The sequence below is a fragment of the Buteo buteo genome, chromosome 11 (assembly GCF_964188355.1).
Source record: "Buteo buteo chromosome 11, bButBut1.hap1.1, whole genome shotgun sequence".
Lineage (NCBI taxonomy): Eukaryota > Metazoa > Chordata > Aves > Accipitriformes > Accipitridae > Buteo > Buteo buteo.
This window is the reverse complement of record NC_134181.1, coordinates 42,386,085-42,406,292: the sequence shown is the minus strand read 5'-3', so window position 1 is coordinate 42,406,292 and position 20,208 is coordinate 42,386,085. Positions and strand designations below refer to the sequence as shown.

The 20,208-nt window shown below is 50.8% G+C and overlaps 2 protein-coding genes across 6 annotated transcripts in view; both read left to right on the top strand.

Annotated features, from left to right (window-relative positions):
- The window catches only part of FBXO21 (F-box protein 21), a 20,088-nt gene extending 11,335 nt beyond the window's left edge, over positions 1 to 8,753 (top strand). The window contains exons 8-12 of the mRNA XM_075041847.1: positions 132 to 308; positions 1,085 to 1,217; positions 3,776 to 3,966; positions 4,948 to 5,105; positions 8,100 to 8,753. Coding sequence (XP_074897948.1) covers positions 132 to 308; positions 1,085 to 1,217; positions 3,776 to 3,966; positions 4,948 to 5,105; positions 8,100 to 8,278 — 838 coding nt within the window. The 3' untranslated portion in view covers positions 8,279 to 8,753. The remainder of the gene's footprint in view (positions 1 to 131; positions 309 to 1,084; positions 1,218 to 3,775; positions 3,967 to 4,947; positions 5,106 to 8,099) is intronic.
- On the top strand, positions 8,150 to 20,208 carry TESC (tescalcin). Of its 5 annotated transcripts, XM_075041851.1 has the most exons (10): positions 8,150 to 8,348; positions 9,065 to 9,141; positions 11,414 to 11,481; positions 17,490 to 17,559; positions 18,578 to 18,658; positions 18,905 to 19,044; positions 19,137 to 19,198; positions 19,269 to 19,376; positions 19,839 to 19,886; positions 19,991 to 20,208. In XM_075041851.1, the coding sequence occupies exons 2-10, from the start codon at positions 9,128 to 9,130 to the stop codon at positions 20,066 to 20,068; spliced, it is 669 nt and encodes a 222-aa protein (XP_074897952.1). In that variant the 5' UTR covers positions 8,150 to 8,348; positions 9,065 to 9,127; the 3' UTR covers positions 20,069 to 20,208. The 5 variants fall into 5 exon arrangements, with proteins under 5 accessions (XP_074897952.1, XP_074897951.1, XP_074897949.1 ...); XM_075041850.1 differs by lacking the exon at positions 8,150 to 8,348 and having other exon boundaries at positions 8,979 to 9,141; XM_075041848.1 differs by lacking the exons at positions 8,150 to 8,348; positions 9,065 to 9,141 and adding an exon at positions 10,874 to 11,161 and having other exon boundaries at positions 11,286 to 11,481.

Here is a 20,208-nt window from a genome sequence, read left to right as displayed (position 1 = left end):
AGGAGGGAGCTGAGGTATGAATGACACTCATTTTACAAACAAGCTTGAAAGTGCTGAGGGAAGAACAGAAGTAGGTAATCCTGCTTTACTATGAGACCCATCACAATTTAGTTTCCTTGTTGTTTCATTAGAAGCACAGATATTTTTGACTACACCTACATTGACGCCTTTGGGAAGGGGAAGCAGCTGACGGTGAAGGAGTGCGAGTACCTTATTGGCCACCATGTGACAGAGGAGTTCTATGGAGTGGTGACTTCAAAAGAGGTCTTGCAGCGTATGGTGGGAAATCTCTTAAACCTTGGCAAGCGGTGAGTTGAGGATCATCTGGCCTGTAAGGCCTGTGGAAAAAAGGGCCCAGAGTATACTGTCTGCATATCCAGTACTGCTTCTTCACAGTATTTGAGCGAGTGCTTTAAAAAGGTGTCAGTCACCCAGGGGATCTTGAAAATACTGTATGTCACGTTGCATTGTCTAGTTGCTTTTAATCACTTGCAGCAGCATTGCGTGGAAACAATATTTAGTAAAACTAGTTCCCCTCAAGAAAATGGATAGATTTTTTTTTTCTTTGTGAAAAGCTCATAGGGACTGTCCACCATTCCCTTAAGAGCAGGGACCTTCGTTATGATCTGCTAAGCACAACCCACATGCTTAAATGAGCAGTTTCAGAGGTACTGTTGGTTTGTAGAAAATCTGGTTTTATTTTCAAATGCCTGTGATAATCACTTTCCAAGTAGTCATAGACAGAAATCACAGGGTGAAAGGATTGCTTTAGGTGTAATTAAGCTAGGGGAACAAAAGCAGATTTCAAAAGGAAGTGGCTTGGAGAGTGAATTCTCTGTAGGATTATTTTACCAAGCAGAATGGTGAAGTGGGAGGGTGGAGTCCAATCATCAGTTGTGTAGTGTTTTTCCTTCTGAGCAGGCTGTTGGATGTGATGAGTGACAGTCAGTGCCAGAGACACTCTTACTGAATGAGCGTGCCTGTACATGTAGCATCATTTCTGGTGACTATCCCTGTACATCGCAGTACTGGGGATAGGGGTTGAAGAGCTAGCGTTACAATTGAGTTTCTTTTTTACTGGCAGAGAAAGCACTGATCAGTCTTACCAACTCTTGAGAGACTCGTTGGATCTATACCTGGCCATGTATCCGGACAATGTGCAGCATCTAATGCTCCAGGCTAGGTTATACTTCCACCTGGGAATCTGGCCAGAAAAGGTACCTTGCCACTCGGTTGTATGTTTTCTGATAGTCTAAGTGCTATTAACACTAGTCTATTGATTTTTTTGGACTACGTCAGCTTGCATTACAGTCTGCCACAACTTGTTTTGGTAATAAATGCAATTGAACGAGTTATCACATTTCAGAGAATCAATTTCTAGTATATGAAGCAGGGAAAAGAGGATGATGCTTGCTTGCTTGCCTGGGGGAGACTTGTGAGCAGCCTTGAGTCTGAATCATAATTTATGATTTACAGCCCAAGTCTGGCAGCTTATCGTGCAACCAATAGTGTGGACTCCCAGTTGAAAGTTACAAGAACATTCTGTTTGGTTTATGCAAGATTGTGGTGGTAAAACCCTTCCTGGACTCATGCAAAAGGAGCAATTACCTTATCAGAAAACTTGTAGGAAGTTATCTTTTATGAATACAAACAAACCTTAGCCACACAGTCAGTGCCTCTTGTGAAAAAGCAACTTAATATTCCTGTCCTTGGGATTCTTTTTTAATATCACCTTTAGCATAGCATCCTGAGTCCTGCTATCTTGTGAATGTGGGAAAGAAGGTCCTTCACTGAATCAGCAGAAGGCACAAGGAAGAAGCATGTAACTCAAAGTTTTATTTCTTTAGTGTGTCACTACAGCAAAGAGGTGTTCCCTAGTCAAAATTTCCTGTACTACTTTAGTGAAGCTCACACACTTGGGCAATGCCTGTGCCATTTCCAAATGTGAGGTTTGGATGAGGGGGCAGAAGTATTTGGTTGGGCAGCTGAGCAGAACACAAAGCTCTTTCCACCAAATTAACTGAAGCATAGGACTTCTGGAGAAGCTGCCTTCCTTTTGAAGAACAAACTGTGCTAAGCTTGCCGTTCCTTTTTTACGGCAGCAAGTTTTAGGGTCGCCACAGAAAAAAACAGCACAAACTAAGAAATTGGGGGGGTGGGGACACGACTGCTGAGCTGAAATGGCAACCGTATGTACGTAGAGGACAGCTAAATGGAACACTGAAAGATCTTCCTTCCCCTTTCTGGCATTCAGCAGTGCCTTTGTAAAGCACCAAAGCTTTACATACTTGTGTTTTGCTGCCCTTCAGAACAAATAATACAACCCCATGGCCGAGTGTTACATGTAGTTTCTCTGCACTACATTGCCAGATACAATGAAAATGTGCAAATTTGGACTTTCCAGTATTGTGTCCTCATATGCATCCAGTCGTTCCAGGCTATCGGATAAGTTTGTAGCTAGCCAGAGAGAATGCTCTATGTCTGACAGAACAGAAGGTAACAGATTTAATAGAGGTCTGCCAGATTTATGGAAAATGGTACAAAATCTTAAAAGCCAAGCAGAACTACGCAGAATGTTGTCCTAAGTGTTTGCAAATAACAGTAAATGAAATTGCCAAGAGTCGCTGGCAGCTATGATCACTGTGCTAGGGCTTCCCCTTCCTGTAGGATTTTTCAGGATTTTCACGTCCTTCTTAAGATGCCAGCCAGAGAATTAAGGTGGCCAGGAAGCCTCAGCTCTGTTTCTTCTTCTCATACCTAATTACTCACTTGTTCTTTTTCTGAATTCATTTTCTTCACCTTGTGGCTGATGTTCATGCTCAATAGCCTGAGATTTCTATTCCTCTTCTGCTGCTGCCCTGAACTTAAAGTGACCAAAACTTTCAGCGTGTGATCAAGGAGACAATCCTTTTGCCAGGTGCTAAAGTGTGTCAGATTTTTGGAACTGTGGCAGCACTTAAGGTATTTGATGTTGGGACGGGTGTATCTGTCTCTTCCCAACCTGTTTAGACAACAGTTTTGGTAAGACCAAGAAAGGAAAAAAAAAAAGTAAAACTTGCATTGCCTGCCTCTAACAAACTTGGCAGCAGATGCTCTGATAGTGTGCCAGAGGGTGTTGGTAGGCTGGTATTCTGGATCTACAGGGTTTGCTGCTTTGAGAGCACGTTTAAAGTTAGTGTTCTTCAGTCGTCCTGAGACAAGCAGGTTCTCCATCTCTTGTTCACTATTGCATGGTATAGCATCATAGAGGTGATTTATGTTTCCTTCTGTGCTGCCCTATTTTTTCTCTGCCAGGCTCCCACAGACATGCTGAGGAACTCTTTTAAACTAAAATGTTTGTTCTCAAGTACAGCAGAAGTCATCTGGAATCAGTTCACAGCAGCAGTTTGGGAGACTAGGAACAGTATTCTCTTCGCATTTTAGAAACCTTGAAAGGGTCTCGTCAATGCCCTGTGGTTGCAAAATGTGATGCGATTAGCTTGTATGACTTAGTTTAAAAGAGTTACTGTGGTCAGTGGTGCCCTTCCTTGGAAGTTGGGAGCTAAATAGGAAAGGAGGGGACTGTTGCAATTTCTGCAGGCTAAGCAAGTGTGAAGAACTCCTTGGGAGTGTGTAGCCAGAGCAAAGATTCTCAGTCCTGTGTGGAAGACTCGTGGCGGACCTCTAGGCCTGGGCACTTAGACCCAGCTAGTTTGAGAAATGTATCTGTATTTGTAAGTGTTGGACTGCTTTAAGGACTTGTTCTGAATCTGTCTTTGTGTTTTGGTTGCTGAAGGTTCTGGACATATTGCAGCATATTCAAGCTTTGGACCCATCCCAGCATGGGGCCGTCGGGTACTTAGTTCAACATACCCTAGAGCATATTGAACGCAGGAAGGAGGAGGTGGGACCTGAGGTGAAGCACCGTTCAGATGAGAAGCACAAAGAGGTCTGCTTTTCGATCGGGCTGATTATGAAACACAAGAGGTGAGCTCTTCAAAACCTTCCCCACATTAGCAGGCTGTACTGTAACAATGAGTGCCAAAGTGTTTGTTCTGATGGTAATGAGACGTGGTTTTATCTGCCAAGGAGGTACCTGGAATGGAAAATGCCAGGCACATGCATCTATGCCATGGACCTTGTAGAAAAATGGGAGCAGCTCTGTCTGTCCTTTGAGAGAGCGAGTGTATTCACTGCTGTTTGCTTGCAGAGAGAAGTTTGTGAGGTGACTTGTCTGAGTCATCATATATCATGCAGCTAAAATTTCCACAGCCCAGAGGTCTCAGAGAAACATCAGTAATCAGTTAATGAGGGACTGTGGAGCAGAATCGACTTCAAAAAAGATTGTAAGATACCTAAGACAGCTTATGAATCTTCCCTGTGCTATTATTACCCCCTCTTCCTGTTCCTGTCTGTAGCACTCTGCCAGAATGACATGCCAGCACTGTGTTGCTTCGGCCAACTCAACAAGACATCGGGAGCATATTTTAAGGGTGTCAGCAGTGACAGTTGTAATACCTCACGATTAATTGCAAAAATAATCTGAAAACAATGATGGCTTTGTTTCCAGGGGTTCAGTATTGCAATTACCACCTCTGTGCGATGGGCACAGAAGTAATTGCACAACGCAGTAGAATAGTTGATTCTCTCCCTGTTTCTTGTTTCCTGTTCTCCCAGTTGCTGAGTTCCAGTCTCTTTCCCGCTTTCATTTCTTGCTCACATTTGGTTTTCCTTTGTCCTCAGCTGTTTGTTCCTGATTATTTATCCAGTCGCTCCTAGTCATTTCCCCCTACCTCAAAATACACACATATACGCACACAATCTTTTTTAATTTTTTTCCCTCTTGTCCTCTCTTCCTTGTGCCAACTCACAGGAGGCTCCTATCCTGTTTGTGCTGTAGTAGTCTTGAGGAAAAAGAGCTGGCTCTGGAGTTTTCACAGTCTTTGTTGTGCAATTTTTTTTAATTAGATATGGCTATAACTGCGTGATTTACGGCTGGGATCCCGCCTGCATGATGGGGCATGAATGGATCCGGAATATGAATGTCCACAGCCTTCCGCATGGCCCCCACCAGCCTTTCTACAATGTGCTAGTGGAAGATGGCTCTTGCAGATATGCTGCTCAAGGTGAGCAGGAGTCTCCTGTGTTTACTATCTGTTTAGAAGTACATTAGGAGAAAGGGATGCTTAAGTGATTAACTCTTTTAAGTATGAAACATAAACTGTTAGTTAAGGTTGAGGTAGGAAGGAAAATGGTCTTGAATTCATGGCCTGCGTTGTTTGCTCTCCATGAAATCAGTAATGCTAGGAGTGAATGTTAAGGACCACTCTGGTGTAATCTCATCTTGCCCAAGAAGCGTGTTCTGGACATGACTGGTTTTATGGTGTAAAGCATGATTGCTCCTTTTGAAAGAAGTAATTCACCTCTTGCTGAAGTCTGAAGTTCTGTCAGCAGCTCTTGCTCTTTGAAGTTATAGCTGTGCTTTGGGCAGGACTTCAAAATAGTATCTAGTGAGGGAGCACAGAGGCTTTACTTGTCAGCTTGTGATTCTGAGCAGCTGTCATCAAGACACTGTATGTGCCAAGATCCCAGAGAACACAGGTAGCATGGCTTTTAGTGCCACCTCTAATAAGAATGGGACAAAAATGAATGTCTCTTTACAAGTGCAAAGAACTGTAGAAATCTCTATCACCCATTCTTTATGCAACATACCATAAGAAAGGACATTATTTTCTGATGGTCAGAATATGAGGTTAGGATACAGGAAGAAGTGTCAAACTGAGGTTCAAAAGAAAAAAAAAGAAAAAAACATCTGTCACTCTGCACATTGTAATCAGAATGTTTCTTTGCCTCATGTTTGTTCTTCTCCCTGTGATACGGAGGTGTCCCATTCAGCTGGCAGGGCAGCTGCACAGCCTGATTGTATTTTGCTCAGAGAAGACATGGGAGCTGCTGGAGGGGAAATGCAGAACAAAATGCAGTTCAGCTCTTTCCCTAGGGGGTGCTCCCTAGCATGTTCTGGTCCCATACATGTGACCAAGAGGTGGTTTTACAGGAGGGGACACTCCTACCTTTGTAGGTTTAAAGTGCAGGTGTTTCTCACTGTCCTGAGTTCCTTTATATTCAGCAGTCCAAAAAGATGAAGTGGCGACTGGGAATATTGCAGCTCAGCCTTATGGCTCATATTAGGCAGTATTTGACCTCTCAGAGTCTTAAAACACCAAAAATTCCTGTGCACCATGGGTTGATCTTAAAATATGTATCCAGAGAACTGTCCACAGTGCTTCTGGGGCTGAGTCATCTCTTATATTTTTGTCTAATTGTTTATAAACAAGTATAATGCTGGCTGGTTCCAGAGTACAGAGTATTTTAGCCAAGCTGTAGGTTGACGCCATCATCTCTGTAGCATCCAAGTGTTTTGGTATTGCTAGGGAAAATTGAAGGATTTGTCCTTGCTTGCTGAAATCCTGCTGCCTGCCTATTGAGTATCCCTTCTAAAATACATCCTCAGATCATTTGGGAAGGGAGTATTTCATAACTTACTGACCTGACCAGGGAGGGGGATGATAGTTTTTTACGGAGAGAATCTTCAACAAATCTGCATGCAGAGTTTTATCTAACCAGCTCAGGAATAACACCAAGCTTATTATAGGTAACTGTGCCTCAGTTTGAGTCCTTCTGTAAATTTGTAGATTAAGCTGTAGCTAATTCCAAAACACCTGTTTCATACAGTGAGTTTGGTATCTACCTGTCTGCTCTTGTCTTTCTTTTGTTTGCTTTGTAGCAGCACAGACCTGATATCTGTGGCTCAAAACTGCTAGTCAGCATGTTTCTCAGGCTCCCCACCTAGTGCTGAACTTGCTTGTCTCAGTCTCTTCCCCCCTGCCAGCTTCTGTTTCGTCACTGTGTTTTCCCCTTTGTACACAGCTCACTGCTCAGCCATGCTTCTGCAGAGCATACTGGAGTGTAAATTGTTTTCCGCAGTGGTGCAGTATACGAAAAAGGTACTTTGCAAGCCTGTAGGACTGCATCAGCCCACTGAGGTGTAGAAAGCTCTTGTGCTTTTGGCTGCAGGCACTGGCATACAGTAGCTTCAAAGAGCCTGTATGGATTAATATGACTTGTATGTGCTCTTTGTAGTGAACTGAATAGTTTCAGAGACAGATGAATTATTCCTGAATGATATTCTCTGCATCCCATCTTGATCCTGCCCTGCCTTGCAGATAAGTCAGACTTTGGGACTTAGGCAGCTTTTGTTTCTACCCAATGTCTGGCACTGTGCTGGAAAAAGTGACATCATTTGGGGACTGCTGCAGGGCACCTGCGCATGAGATTTACTGCTGGGCTGCCTCCCAGTCACACTGCTTTATACAAATACTACAGGAGCAGAGGGACCCTCAGATTGGGTCCCCTTTGCATTTTAATGCCAGTGCTTCTGTGTTGTTTAACTGTTGTGCTTAATCAGGTTATCTTTTAGTACAAAGGAGGAAATGGGGTGCCATGGGAAAGAATCAGTATGCTTTCTTGGGGACTTTCTCTTAGCTTTGGGAAGTTTAGATTTAGAAAAGTTAACTGTGCTGTGTGAGACATGCTTGAAAACGAGGCTGGCGACTTGGCATGGTTGAAACACAGACTGGTGACTTAGAGCAAGAATGCACTTGCCTCCTCTGCCAGGAGAACCTTGTGCAGTCGGCCTCACCCTGGAGCATTTGAGAAGGATCTCTCCTAGAAACTGATCTCCCATGGGACTTGAGGGATCAGAGCTCGGTGCAGCAGCTTCTCCCTGCGCTTACAACCAAGACCTGTGACCAACAGAGTGGGAGCAGGTCAGCATCCTGCTACTCTAACCTTATGTCAGACAGTGTGGTCTCAGGCACAAAATAGTTTTCATGCCACTAGTAAGTGGGGTCAGCATCACTTAGGAGATAAGACTCTGTGAGCAATCGTACTGGCATACTCTGTGCATATTTTCCTGGATTACGGTTGTTTGTATTTTTCTTTAAAGCATCAGGAGGTGGTGTTTCTAGAGACAGAAACAAGACTTGAGAGAGGTGCAGGATTTATTGCCTTGTAGCAGGGCATTTCATGAGGTGATAACTGATTCTTTCCTTTCCTAACAGAGAACCTGGAATATAACTCTGAGCCTCGGGAGATCCCTCACCCTGACATTGGCCGCTATTTTTCAGAGTTTACTGGCATTCACTACCTAGCAAATACCGAGCTAGAAATTCGGTACCCGGAGGATTTGGAGCTCACACGTGCTACAGTTCAGAAGATCTACAGTTCAGGCAAGGAGTGAGAGCAAAAGGAATCATGAGGACAGAAGCAGCTGGAGTGTAGCTTTACCCTCTGCAAAACTTGCGTGGAAGGCAAGTTTGGTGACAATCCTTTGGCTTAATGCATTGAAAACTGCATTGAACTTTGTAACTGGTGCTATAGCATCTTTCCGTTGCCTGCCTGCCCATTCTGGCCCAAAGGCACAGGGACACATGGTAGTTGAGGCCAGGTGTTGAGGATCTTGCAGGGACAGTTACGCTAGGAAGCACGTTGTCCTTCAGAAGGATTTGCGCATACTACTTGTTCCATGATTGTCTTGCCTAGAAGGTCGACACAGTGAGTTCCCTGGTGTGGAATATGGAAGAACGCCCTCTTCCAGAGAAGTTGCTTGTCCTTGCAGTGTTGTGGGTTTTTTTGTTTGGTTGTGTTCTGGGGTTTTTTTTTAAATGTATATCTCATGCAGGTGATAGTTTTTAAAGTCTCTTACGTTTCACTGTTGTCTTCTCCAGTCTGAATTTTTGGTCAGATTTTGCTTCACCTCTGTAGTCTGATTGCTCATAGAGCTACCGTTCCAATTCTGAGTATCCCTACGGGCCTGGGAAAGAGCCTCAGCAACAAAAACAGCAGCAGCTAGGCTTCCAGGGGTAGCAAGCACTGTGGTGACACTGAGGTCCAGTTAGCTACCTTGCTGACAATACAAACTCTCCAAATGCAGAAGATAAGCTGCTAGCCCTTTTCCATGCCTGCTAAACACACCCAGTCCATGTTCTTACCTTGTTTTTTGGTCTGTTCATCTTGTATGTCCAAGGTGGGATCTGCAGCACAGCCGCGAGTGCTCCCAGGACGATTTTGAACCTCGTGGCACTGTTTCATGGAAGCCTTGAGGTCAGTGCCAGAATGACTTTGATGTATGGGGAGCTTCCACTCGCTGCCATCTCCAATCTGTAGGTATTTATGCAATACAGTGGGATTGTGACTGGAAACTGGCCAACCCTGGAGTCAGCCAAACCGTGTATGGAAGAGAGATGTTAATTCCTGCAGCTCAAGGCCTTCTTCCTTTTTGCCAAAAGAGAATGGATTTTGGGGGAGTGCATGCTCTGCTGCCCAGAGGGAGGAGCTTTAGCAGCTCAAGGCACGTCAATTTCAAGATGACTTAAAGGCCCAGACAGGACCACTGCGGAAAAGGTTTTCCTCTGGGTTCAGGTATTATGGGGTACAGAGTGACACAGTGTTTGTGCATACACAGAGCCTGTGTATCTTTGTGGTTTCCGAAGCAACGTCTATAGACTAGCTGCCACTAGTGTCTCCTGTCACTGTCCAGTTGCGATACAGTAGTTATGTCAGAGATGAGAATTAGGTACTGTGCCCTGTAGAGTTAGGTGGATGCTCTTAGTCTATTACAGCACTTCAGGTATCGCCACGTGAAATCACACAGCCCTTCTCTTAAAAGAATGCTTGAACTGCATGCCATCCTATTGAAATATTGAGCACTGATTAAATATGAGAAATAAATATTGAAAGCCCAGCTCTTTTGCCAGCAGAGTGGTGGTGGTGGTGTGCAGGAATCTTGGTGCTTTAGGAAGAAGAGCCCTGTGTGGTTAGTGCTGAGGAATGGTGAAGGTGCTCTACTCCAAGTAGAACTATGTCTTTAAAGAAGTCTGTACTGAAATGAACTTGGAGGGAGGGAAGGAGCTGAAGAATTTCTATGGAAGCAGAATGGATCCAACTGAAAGCAGGGTACGGAATCATTAGGCAAAAATCTTAAAAATCCATCTCTTGTTTTTGAGGGTTGGAGTAGACCCCAACCCTCCAACCATTTTTGAGGGTTGAAAACAGATCCCAAAAGATTCCTAGCAGGGATGCACGGTTGGGAATGGGTCTGTTGAGTCACAAGGTTGATGCTGGTAGCTGAGAACAGGCATGCAGGAGCAGGGCTTGGACTCCCCATTCCCAGCCTCAGCTCTGATGAGACTAGCTCTGCAACAGCATAGATATCAGTGAGTTTCCTGGGGCTTTATGCTCCCCTCTGCCAAACGGGCAGTCTGCTCACACCTTGCCCCTCTCAAGTGCATCAAGGGAATTGCCACATACCAAGCTTATAGGAGTCCTCAACGAGAGGTGCTGCCTCAATGCCAGGTAGAATTGTGCCATAAAAAAGCCACAGGAGTCAACAAAAAGCTGCCGAAAGTTTCTCTGAAAACTGGTGCTGGACAGTGCGTATCTAACCCACTTGAAAACATGCTGTGTACTTTAAAATGGGGGTCCCAGAGTAGCTGGCAGAACCCGTTACCCATCTGTCTGGGGCCACCCTATGTTTGTACTCTGAAGAGAGTTTGGACAAGGAGGAAGCGTGGGAGCTGCTCCTCATGAGGTTCACGCTCACTTCCTCCACCCACAGACTCTTAACGATTTCCGTTTTTGCATGGGGTGCAAAAGGGGAGCGTTACTGTGCAATAGGGGACAGATGTACTGCAAGTGACTTGCATACACAAGGCAACCCAGCCAGCCCTGTAACTAAAACCTCTCGTCACTTCAGCAAACATTTTGTAGAGAAACTGTGCTCTCAGGACAGGTCTACCAGCCTACCCTGCTGTGCAGACCGTGTCAGTGCCTGGTTATGTGGGTGTTGGTGTCGTCCAGCAGCGCCGACAGAGCCTTGTATGTGCCAAATTCGGAAAAGACTGGAGGCATTTCAATAGGCACCGCACAATATCAGCACAGGGTCCAAGTCCCATTTTGGGACTTCAGGCAAAACCAAAGGAAATGGTGTGTAAAGGCTCCCCATTTTTGTTCCTGTTTGGTTAGGCATGCCCCTTGCCTCGTTCTGTCCTGCCGCTGGCCGTGCGGTAGGCTGTGTTGCATCCTATGGGTTGAGTCTTTGGTCTTGGTGAGGAGGAATTCCCATGTAAGTATTTGCAGCTGTGGGAGACCTCAGCCCAAGCATCCAGGGTGGCCAGGGAAAACTGGAAAAAAACCCACCAGGCTACCTCTCTATCCCTGCTTGAGCAACCTCTTGAAATCCACGTCAGTTCCCACAGGCTGAGCATCCGAGGTCCAGCACAGCCGGGAAGTGCCTCTTTGGGTTGATGGAGGTCACGCGTGAGGTGTTGGCCTATGCATCAGGCGGGTCTTCTGACCCCTCCTTCTCTCCTGGCAGCACAGGCGTCTTTGCAGTCACCGTTTCCCCCAGAAGACAGCAGTGGATCCCAAAAGTTCCTTGTCTCCGTGAGTAATGTCTGGGTCTGCGTGAATGTACCTATGTTAAAGATGATACATATGCATATACATCACCATTTGTCCTGTCGTATCTGTGCGGAGTTCACTCGGGGAAAGGGATGTTTTCCTTTCTGGAGGAGGTGGAATTGCAACCCTTCTCTTGTCTAACTTCACAGAGCTGCTGTCCCAGTGAGCAGCCACAGAACAGCCAGGGTGCTATCACATTAAAATGGCTTTCTGGAGGGCGAAGAAAAAAAATGCAGAGGGTGGGAAAGCGGGCAGGAAGCAAGTATTAATTGCTGTCCGGATCGTTAGGAAAACAGCACAGAGCGCTGAGCAGCAGTCGTGGGCTGGTTTTGAGTGGTGCCGCTGGGTCTGGTAGGTTATAAAGGTAGTGCCATTCCCAGACTTCCCCTAGCAGGGAGCGAGGGCTGTGGGCAGCAGCCTCCTGCGGGGGGTTTGTCCTCCCTTACAGGATGATGTCTTGATGTGCTGCTGCTTGTGAGAGAGGCTGAAGAGCTGCTCAGGGCCCTCCACCAGCAAGGTGCGTTCCCTGGGGCAGGGGAGGGACGGCTAATGGTGCAGCATCCTCTTGGGAAGCCTTTTGCACACCTCTGGACCCATCCTGACACACAGGGCCAGGGCAGAGGGACACTGTGGAGTGCCCTGACAGCCCCCAGAGCTGAGGGCTGGGTGGGTGGCCTCTGTGACAAACTGTGGTGGTTTGTCACCAACCTTTACAGGGGAAAAACTGAGGCCCCTGGGCCCTACACACCAGCCAGCTCTGCCTTTGGATGGCAGAGCTGCATCCTCTGGGCCTCTGCTGCTGACCAGAGGAGGGCGAGGGGAGGAAAAGATGACTTTGGGCTGGAGGAGGGCCCCTGAGGGTCTTCTGATCCCTTCCAGGCCACCTTCAGCTTTGTACCGGGTTGCTCAGGGTTGAGCATCTTCAAGGGATGTCACAGCTCCATTGGTCCTGCCTGGCTGGTGGCTTTTCCTCCACACAAGGACACAGGGACTGGCTGCGTGGGCAAGGGCAGAGTGCTGTGTGTTACCCCTCTCTCCTACCCTCCTCCTTTTGGCTGGGGATGCCTGGGCTGGGCAAAAAGACATATTAGATGAAAAATTGTCTGCCCTAGGCCTGGAGGCTGAGGACTGCTGAGCCTCCGGATCCCTCTGACATTGACAGCTGAGGTTGCAGGATGGGGACATCTGTCCTTTCTTTCTCTTTTTTTTTTTTTTTTTTTTTTTTAAACAGGTATTTTATTGGATCTGGTGCAGCCGGAGGCTGGAAATGATTTGGTTCATTTCCTGTTTATATTTGGCTTTAAAAAAAAATAAACCACACTGGCTTGCTACCTCCTGCCACAGCGTGCTGTGCTTTCTGAGCTGCCTGCCCGTCTTAGAACCACTGCGTTGTCTCTTCAAAGCGGTTTGCTCTTCCCCCTGCGCTCGTGGGAGGCTGACGTGTCCCTGCCAGTGCCGGAGCCCGGTCTGGCAGCGAGAGAGAGAGAGAGGGTGACAGAAACCCCCACCTCTGCACCGGGCCCTGCCAAACCTGCCTGCCTGCTTCTGCCTCTCCCTGCCTGCTGGCCCTGCATGGCCTGAGGTCGCAGCCGGTACCAAAGCCCCTAAGGAGGGCTGGGTTTCTCTCTTTTGGGGGGGGCTGCTGTGTCACCCCTCCGTCTAGCCCCCTTTCTCCCCCCTTTCTCCCCAGCTCCCTGTGTGGCTCTGGATGGGGGAAGCTGAAGGAGCTCGGGTTCCTGCCACGGGGGGGGAGCCCCCCCAGACCCCAGTGCCTGCAGCCAGGCTGGGCAGGGAGTAGGGGGGGCATGGGGGGGGCCGGTCCCTGCCCTTCTCCTGCCACGAGTGGGCAAGGCCGGGGGCTTCAAGTGCCACCAGCCCACGAAGGACCACCGAGGTGGGTCCCATCCACGCCGGCCCGCGGGGTGGGGTGGGGAGGCTGTTAACTCTGGAACCTAACGACGGCGCGGCGGCGGGGAGCTCAGGGACCCGGGGGAGCCCCGCCGCCGCCGCCGCCTCCCTCCTCGCCGCGCCCGCCTTTATAAGCGGCGGCGGCGGCGGCTCCCGGTGCAGCGGCCCTCGGCGCGCCGCCTCCCGGCACGGCCCGGCCCGGCCCGGCCCGGCATGGGCTCCGCGCACTCCGTGCCCGCCGAGATGCGGGAGCTGGCCGACAGGACCGGCTGTAAGTATCGCCCGGGTCCCCCGCGTACCACGGCTGTCACCCGGGGAGGGATGCAGGAATGTCACGGGGGGATGGAGGGATGGAGTTGTTTTTTTTTTTTTTGGGGGGGGGGGATGCAGCTGTGTCACCCACAGGGCTGCACCCCCGGTGTCACCCAGGCGGGGTGTCAAGCGTGCACACGTGTGAGCTCCAGCAGCGCTTTTGCCCACCCACGCTGCTGCTGCTGCAAGAAATTGTCCCCACGCTCCGCTGGTTTGCCCAGGAGCCACCGGCTCCACTGCTGTCCGTCCGTCCGTCTGTCCGGTGATGCTCTGGGGGCTGATTCGGTGCGTAACGCCCGGCGGGGGGGGGTGGGGGTGGTTTGCAGCAGGGACGTGGCCTAGAGCTGCAAGCAGGACTCGGCGCGTAGGACGAGGTGGTCGTGTTCCTCCTGGGATATGTCATCCCTCCGGGATGCCCCGGGACGTGGCCAGCTCTGGGCACAGGGATGGGGATGCTCCTGCCTGGTTCCTCCAGCTCCTGCCGTACTGAGAGCAGGCTGGGATGGATCGAGGCGGGGAGGAAGGCAGCTCTGCCCACAGCCAAGGGATGTGCCGGGGCTGAGGGGGTCCAGCAACTCTCCCCAGCCCTGCTACGGGTCCTATGGGCACATCGCCCTTCTTCCCCTCTCCTCCTCCTCCTCCAGGGAGGGCTGAGAACCGCAGCACCCCGGGGTGAACTCAGCCGTCCCCGCAGGCAGGAGCCTGGGGACCCCCTCCAGGGTGTGAGCGTGGCAGCCCAGGGTGGGAGGAGGTTTTGGGGAACACCTTGGCCTGGGGATCCCATCGCATCGGTGCTGCCAGGCTGCCTGCAGCAGGCAGCTCCCGCACAGGCAGTGCTGCCCGTGGGCCTTTCTCTGGCATCTCCCCGTGGGAAGCACCTGTCTCACGCCCGAGTGCCCCTGGGAATCAGTCCCGGAGGAGGGTTTACAAAGGAAACACCCCAAAAAAGTGTCATCGAAAGCAGAGGTCAGGGGTGGGGAGGGGGAGTGTGATGACCCTGTGCCCTGACCAGGGTGCATGGGATCCCACCGTGCTGTGCCTGCTGCTGGAAAGACCTGGGGAATGCAAGTTTGGTTGTTTTTCACAGACTCGCTGCTGCGGTACAACCTCGTGGAGGTCATCGCAGTCACCTTTGGGAGGAGCAGGGACAGGGCAGGGATCCCTGCGGGTCCCGAGGATGCACTCATGGCCTGTTTCTTCACCTTCTCCCCCACTGCTTTAAACCCCAAAAGCCGCAGGGTCACCCAGAGCTCTCTGCTCGGGGCCGTCGGGGCCCGTTCCCGTCCCTGCTGCCGCGTGCTTGATCACGAAGCTGCAGCAGAGGCATCTGCCAGGTGCTGCAGTGGCTCTTCCCGGGACGATGTGATCTTTTCCCACATCCAGGCTGGTCCAGTGAGGCAAAACATGGCACAGGGAAGGCAGCGCAGGGCTGAGCCCCTCCAGCACATCTCTTCCCTGGGGGATGCTCTTTGCTTGAGCAGCACAAACTGCTGCAGGCTGGGAAACAGCAAACCCAGCACCCTTCAGTTTAAATACCTTTTTTTTTTCCCCTATAAGCATAGGTTGCCATGCTTGGACACGGGCCTGCAGCATCAGAGCGCTGAGGATGTTTCTCAGTGATATGAGCAGCCTCTCCTGCCCTTGAGCCAGTCCTTCTCACAGGAAAGCCTTTGCCCTTTGTGCAGGTGCAGCTTTTTTGTTTGGAAAGCAGCCGAGCGCTGCCGGCCTTTGCAGGACGGTGCAGTCCTCAGAGACCTGCCTGCACCGCAGCCCTGCGCTGCAGCTTGGGGGCCGGGCGAGGAAGACCTGGGTTTGGGGAAGAAGGGGGGGGAAGAGCTGTCTTTTTTGCCTTGCAGCTGGGGGCTGGATGCAGAGCGGGGCTGGACCAACAGTGAGCATCCAGCCAGTGACCCCAGTTTTTTGACATGTCAGTGTCTGGGACATTTTTCTGAGAGATCAAAGATTTTGGTGTACAAGCAAGTCCCAGATGTTGAAGGCTTGGTGGCCCAGCTGCTCCCATGGTGACGGTGGTGTTGTCAAGGGAGAAAGTGAAAGGTCAGTTCTCCATGGCCTAAATTGGAAAGCAAAGTCCAGAGAAAGTTTCCATGTGTGTGTGTGGACAGCAGCAGAGCACCAGAGAGGAGTTAGTTAGAGAAAAAAACCACATCATATAGGTAAATCGGTGGTGATCACCACCTGAGAGACAGTGGGTTCAGCGGGGGGACCCCCTAAAGCCCATCCAGGGGGGGCTTAAATGGCCTCATCCTGCAAAGGGGCTGGTGGCTGCCAGCGTGGGCAGAGATCCTGGGCAGGCACAGAGCCCCAGCAACAAGCACAGATGGGTTTTCCAGTCCATTAATAAAGGTCTGTAAATGCTCAGCCTTACTGATCAATACAGTTTCTATTCCAAGGCTGTGAAACAACAGTCAGAAACGGAGCGAAGGACATTATTTAAACATAATAAAAGAGACAGAGGGAGCCAGCCAGCGAGCACCCAAGCTCAGCATTGACCCCTTGTCTTTCAGCCGCAGCAGTTAACCATTTGCAGTCCCTCAATTATACTTTAACATGCTTTTATCTTTCTCCGTGCCACAGGGAAAGGCTGATGACCAGCCGCCGGGGCCGCAGCGAGCGTTCGGGTCCAGCTGGCGCCCGGACAGACGCCACCAGCTCGAACAAACAGAGCTGAAAGCCGCTTCCCTGGCTCTTGGGAATGGCTACTGTCAATATTTGCACGAGAGAGTCAGGCTCTGCGTGTCTTCAGGGGTTTGGAGAGCTTGGTTAAGGGCTGTAGAGAATAGCTGGGGAAAAAAAATAAATAACCTGTGTCATGGGGTTAAGGAGGTGAAAAGATGCTGTAACCTCAGCGCTCGTGGGGCTCAAGGCAAGGTTGATGGGCATCCCAGTCCCTACCCCAGGCTGATGCTGGGGTGGGCACAGCCGCCTGCCCCAATAGGTCGGGGCTTCCCGGTGCCCCAGCTCCCCGCGAGCAGCAGCAGCTATTTCAAAGCCTGACTTTGCTTTTTCTGGGTACTGATGCTTCTCCGTGTTCAGCCTTTCCTTTCCCCAGCGAGGCACAGGTGGTTGCTGACAGCTTTGGGGTTTTCTTTTTGGTTTTTTTTAGTGTTATTTTCTGTCACCCGGCGTGGCTGCGGACATGAGTACATGAACTTCCCAGCTGCAAGTAGAGATGCCCCGGGGCAGGTTGAGATGTGCTGCCGGGGCACAGCTCCTGCCCACTGCGCCAACAAATCCCAAATTAAATGCTCAAGCCTGTTTGAAGGGTCTGCTACTGAGGATCCTAAACTGGAGGAGGTGGGATGCTGCCGTGCCATGCCATGCAGGCTGGGCCAGGGGAGTTTCTGCAGGCTGGGGATAAAGCAGCCCTTGGTGTCACCCCCCTGCAGCAAGCAAGGGACAGAGCACACAGGGACCGACACAGTGAGATGGACCTTGCAGAGCTGCATAGAGCCACCAAAGGGAAACAGGGATGGGGAAAAACTGTGCCAAGAAGTGCCCAAGGCTGTACCCTGCTGCAGGAATGATGCGGAGCAGGCAGCCTTTTGGCTATTGCCGGACAGGGTGGGCTTTGGTGGTGTCCCTCTCCCAGGGAACAAGCTTTGCAGCAGGTTTTGGTGCCTGCCAGACTCCTTGTGTCCCTGGGCAGGACTCGAGCTCTGCAGATGGGTGTCCTGGGGTTCCCCGGGAGCTGCCTTGTGCCCAGGGAGCTCACCCCCCCTCCCCATCACCTCTCTCTTTTTCCCCAACAGTCACCTCTGAACAAATCGAGCACTTGCACCGACGATTCAAGCAGCTGAGCCGGGACCAGCTGACGATCCGGTACGGCGCTTCCATTTCCACTGTCGGGGCGATCCCTGTCCCACCGGGGTCTGGTCAGAGCATCACTCGGGCTGGCGAAGGGTGCCTAGTCAGGGTGCCCAGCTCCCTGGGCTGCGAGAACGAGCGTGTCCTTGCCGGTCATCCCAGGGCCGTGCTGAGCTGGCTCTCTACAGTGTGGTATTGCAAATAATATGAGGAAAAAAGGAGTGGTGAAGCAGTGGCCTGAGAGCAGGGTTGCTCCTGCATCCCATTTTTTCTCCAGCTTTAAAAACAGTTTTGGGGAGGAAAGTGAGAAGTAAGTCCCTATACAGCAGGGACAGTGGGGTTTGCAGTTGCCCTTTTCCCCCCTCCTTGGCGTCTTTGCAGGCAACTGTGCACCAAAGCCATGACTCCGCTTTCTCAGAAAAGCTCTGGTACGTCCGACCAGCTTCACCAGCCACGCGAGGAGCCAGCGCGGGCCGGTGAGCCCAGCTGCCCTCTGCTTCCATTCCCCCCAAGATTATTTCTTGGCTCATTTACTTTATAAAAAGTTGATACCAAATGACCAGCACAGGCTCAAGGTGGTGTCTGTGCAGCAAACATGGGGCAGCAGCGAGATGCAGTGGGATGGTGGATGGCAGAAGCTCCTTCCCTCGCCTCCTCAAGCCCCATTCAGGACCTTATTCCTGGAAAAACTCTGAAAAACCACGCAGCCATTTGCAGGTCGAGCCAAGCAAAGGGTCCCAGTATCAGCCCTGAGCCACTGTGTCCCAGAGCTTCCCAAAGGCCCGTTTTAGTGGGGACAAAATTCCCCCATAGCTGCACCAAGCACAGCCTGATGCGGCAGCGCGGCTTGCTTTCAGTCTGAATTGAGGCAAATAGGGGTTTTCATGCCAAACCTCTGTTGTTTTTTTTTTTTTTCATGATTGCTTTGAAAGAATGGGGTCGGGGCTTCTGCCCCAGCCCTTCAGTGATTGTCGCAGCATCTCCCTCCTCTGCAGCTCCCTCACATTTCAGGCTGTGTCTGCTTCCTTTGCAGCAAGGAGAATTTTGACAGCATCCCCGATCTGGAATTCAACCCAATTAGGGGGAAAATCGTCCATGCTTTTTTCGACAAGCGGTAAGAATATCCCCGGCACTGTGGGGAGGGTCGGAGTAATTGGTTTATCCTCTGAAAGCAGGATGTAGCTGGGCAAAGGTCTTCTCTCTAAAGGCTCGGATGGAGCCAAGGTGAAAATTACAGACATTTAAGCTAAGTCTTAGGGAAAAACCAGTCCTAAAACTTTGCTGAGGGACGCACCGTGCTCTGTGGTGGGCGGCTGGGATGGTCCCGGCTGCCCGTCACTGACAGCTCCGCTCTTGGCAGGAACCTGCGGCAGGAGTCGGATGGGCTGGCGGATGAGATAAACTTCGAAGACTTCCTGACCATCATGTCCTACTTCAGACCCATCGAGATGAACATGGACGAGGAGCAACTCGATCGCTTCCGGAAAGAGAAACTTAAATGTGAGGCTCACCCAAAGCCCAGGACCGGGGAAGGGTGGGAATGGTGGGAAGGGGCTGCCCTGACCCTGCCATGCTCCTCTCATCCCTCCCAGTCCTCTTCCATATGTATGACTCGGACCACGACGGGAAGATCACGCTGCAGGAGTATAGAAATGTAACGTATGGTCCCTCCTGCCCCATCACCACCGAATTCCCGGCCCCGGCTTTGACCCGCTGCCTCGTAGGTGGTGGAGGAGCTGCTGTCGGGGAACCCTCACCTGGAGAAGGAGTCGGCACGGTCCATCGCCGACGGGGCCATGATGGAGGCAGCCAGCATCTGTGTGGGACAAATGGTGGGAGCCGGTTCCTTGCTCTACCGTGGCACAGAGATACACAGATGGTATCGAAAACAGGGCTGGAAGGTGTCCATCCTGCCCGGTGCATCTTCCCTGTCCCCATGCTGCTTTGGCTGGAGAAGATTTTTTTGCAGGCAGCAGCTTTCAGGGTTGTTTGGGGTTTTTTTTTTTTTTCCCTTATAAGAGCCCAAGGGGGATAAGCAAGCGGCACCCCATAAAGCATGATCCTCAGTGCGCGGGGCTTTAGTGCTTATAAAAAGAGCAGCCCTTTGCAGCCGTAGTGGTTCTGGGAACCAATTTTGGGCTGGCCATGGGGCACGGTGCGGGACCAGCTCTGTGCGCCCATGGGAGACGTGTCCCACAGCCCCAAGGGACCCATCCTCTGGTCACCCAGTGCCCCAAGGCCCCTGCCCCATCGACATGGGGGACCTGTAATGTTTTCTCTCTTGCTGCGCACAGGGGCCGGACCAGGTGTATGAGGGCATCACCTTCGAAGACTTCCTTAAGGTTGGTGGCATCTCCGCTCGTCTCCCCCGGAGGAGGGTGCCGGGTGGTGGCAGGGAGCTGGGCGTTTGGCCCCCGGTCCCGCTCACCCCCCCTTCCCCTTGCAGATGTGGCAGGGGATCGACATCGAGACCAAGATGCACGTCCGCTTCCTCAACATGGAGACCATCGCGCACTGCTACTGACCTACAGGAGGAGGAGGAGGAGGAGGAGGAAGACGAGGACTCTGCAGCAGCTCCGTGTTCCTGGCACCAAGCGCTTTGTACCCGCCCGCGTGCCTGTCCCGTAGTGGGGCTGCCTTCTGCTCTTTAGAAACATAAGAGGC

Excerpts from the sequence above, each read along its gene's own strand:
- TESC (XM_075041848.1), top strand. The coding sequence starts at position 10,874 with ATGTGGGTGTTGGTGTCGTCCAGCAGCGCCGACAGAGCCTTGTATGTG. Across the intron at positions 18,659-18,904 it reads CATGCTTTTTTCGACAAGCG|GAACCTGCGGCAGGAGTCGG; the intron begins GTAAGAATATCC and ends CGCTCTTGGCAG. Across the intron at positions 19,045-19,136 it reads CCGGAAAGAGAAACTTAAAT|TCCTCTTCCATATGTATGAC; the intron begins GTGAGGCTCACC and ends CATCCCTCCCAG.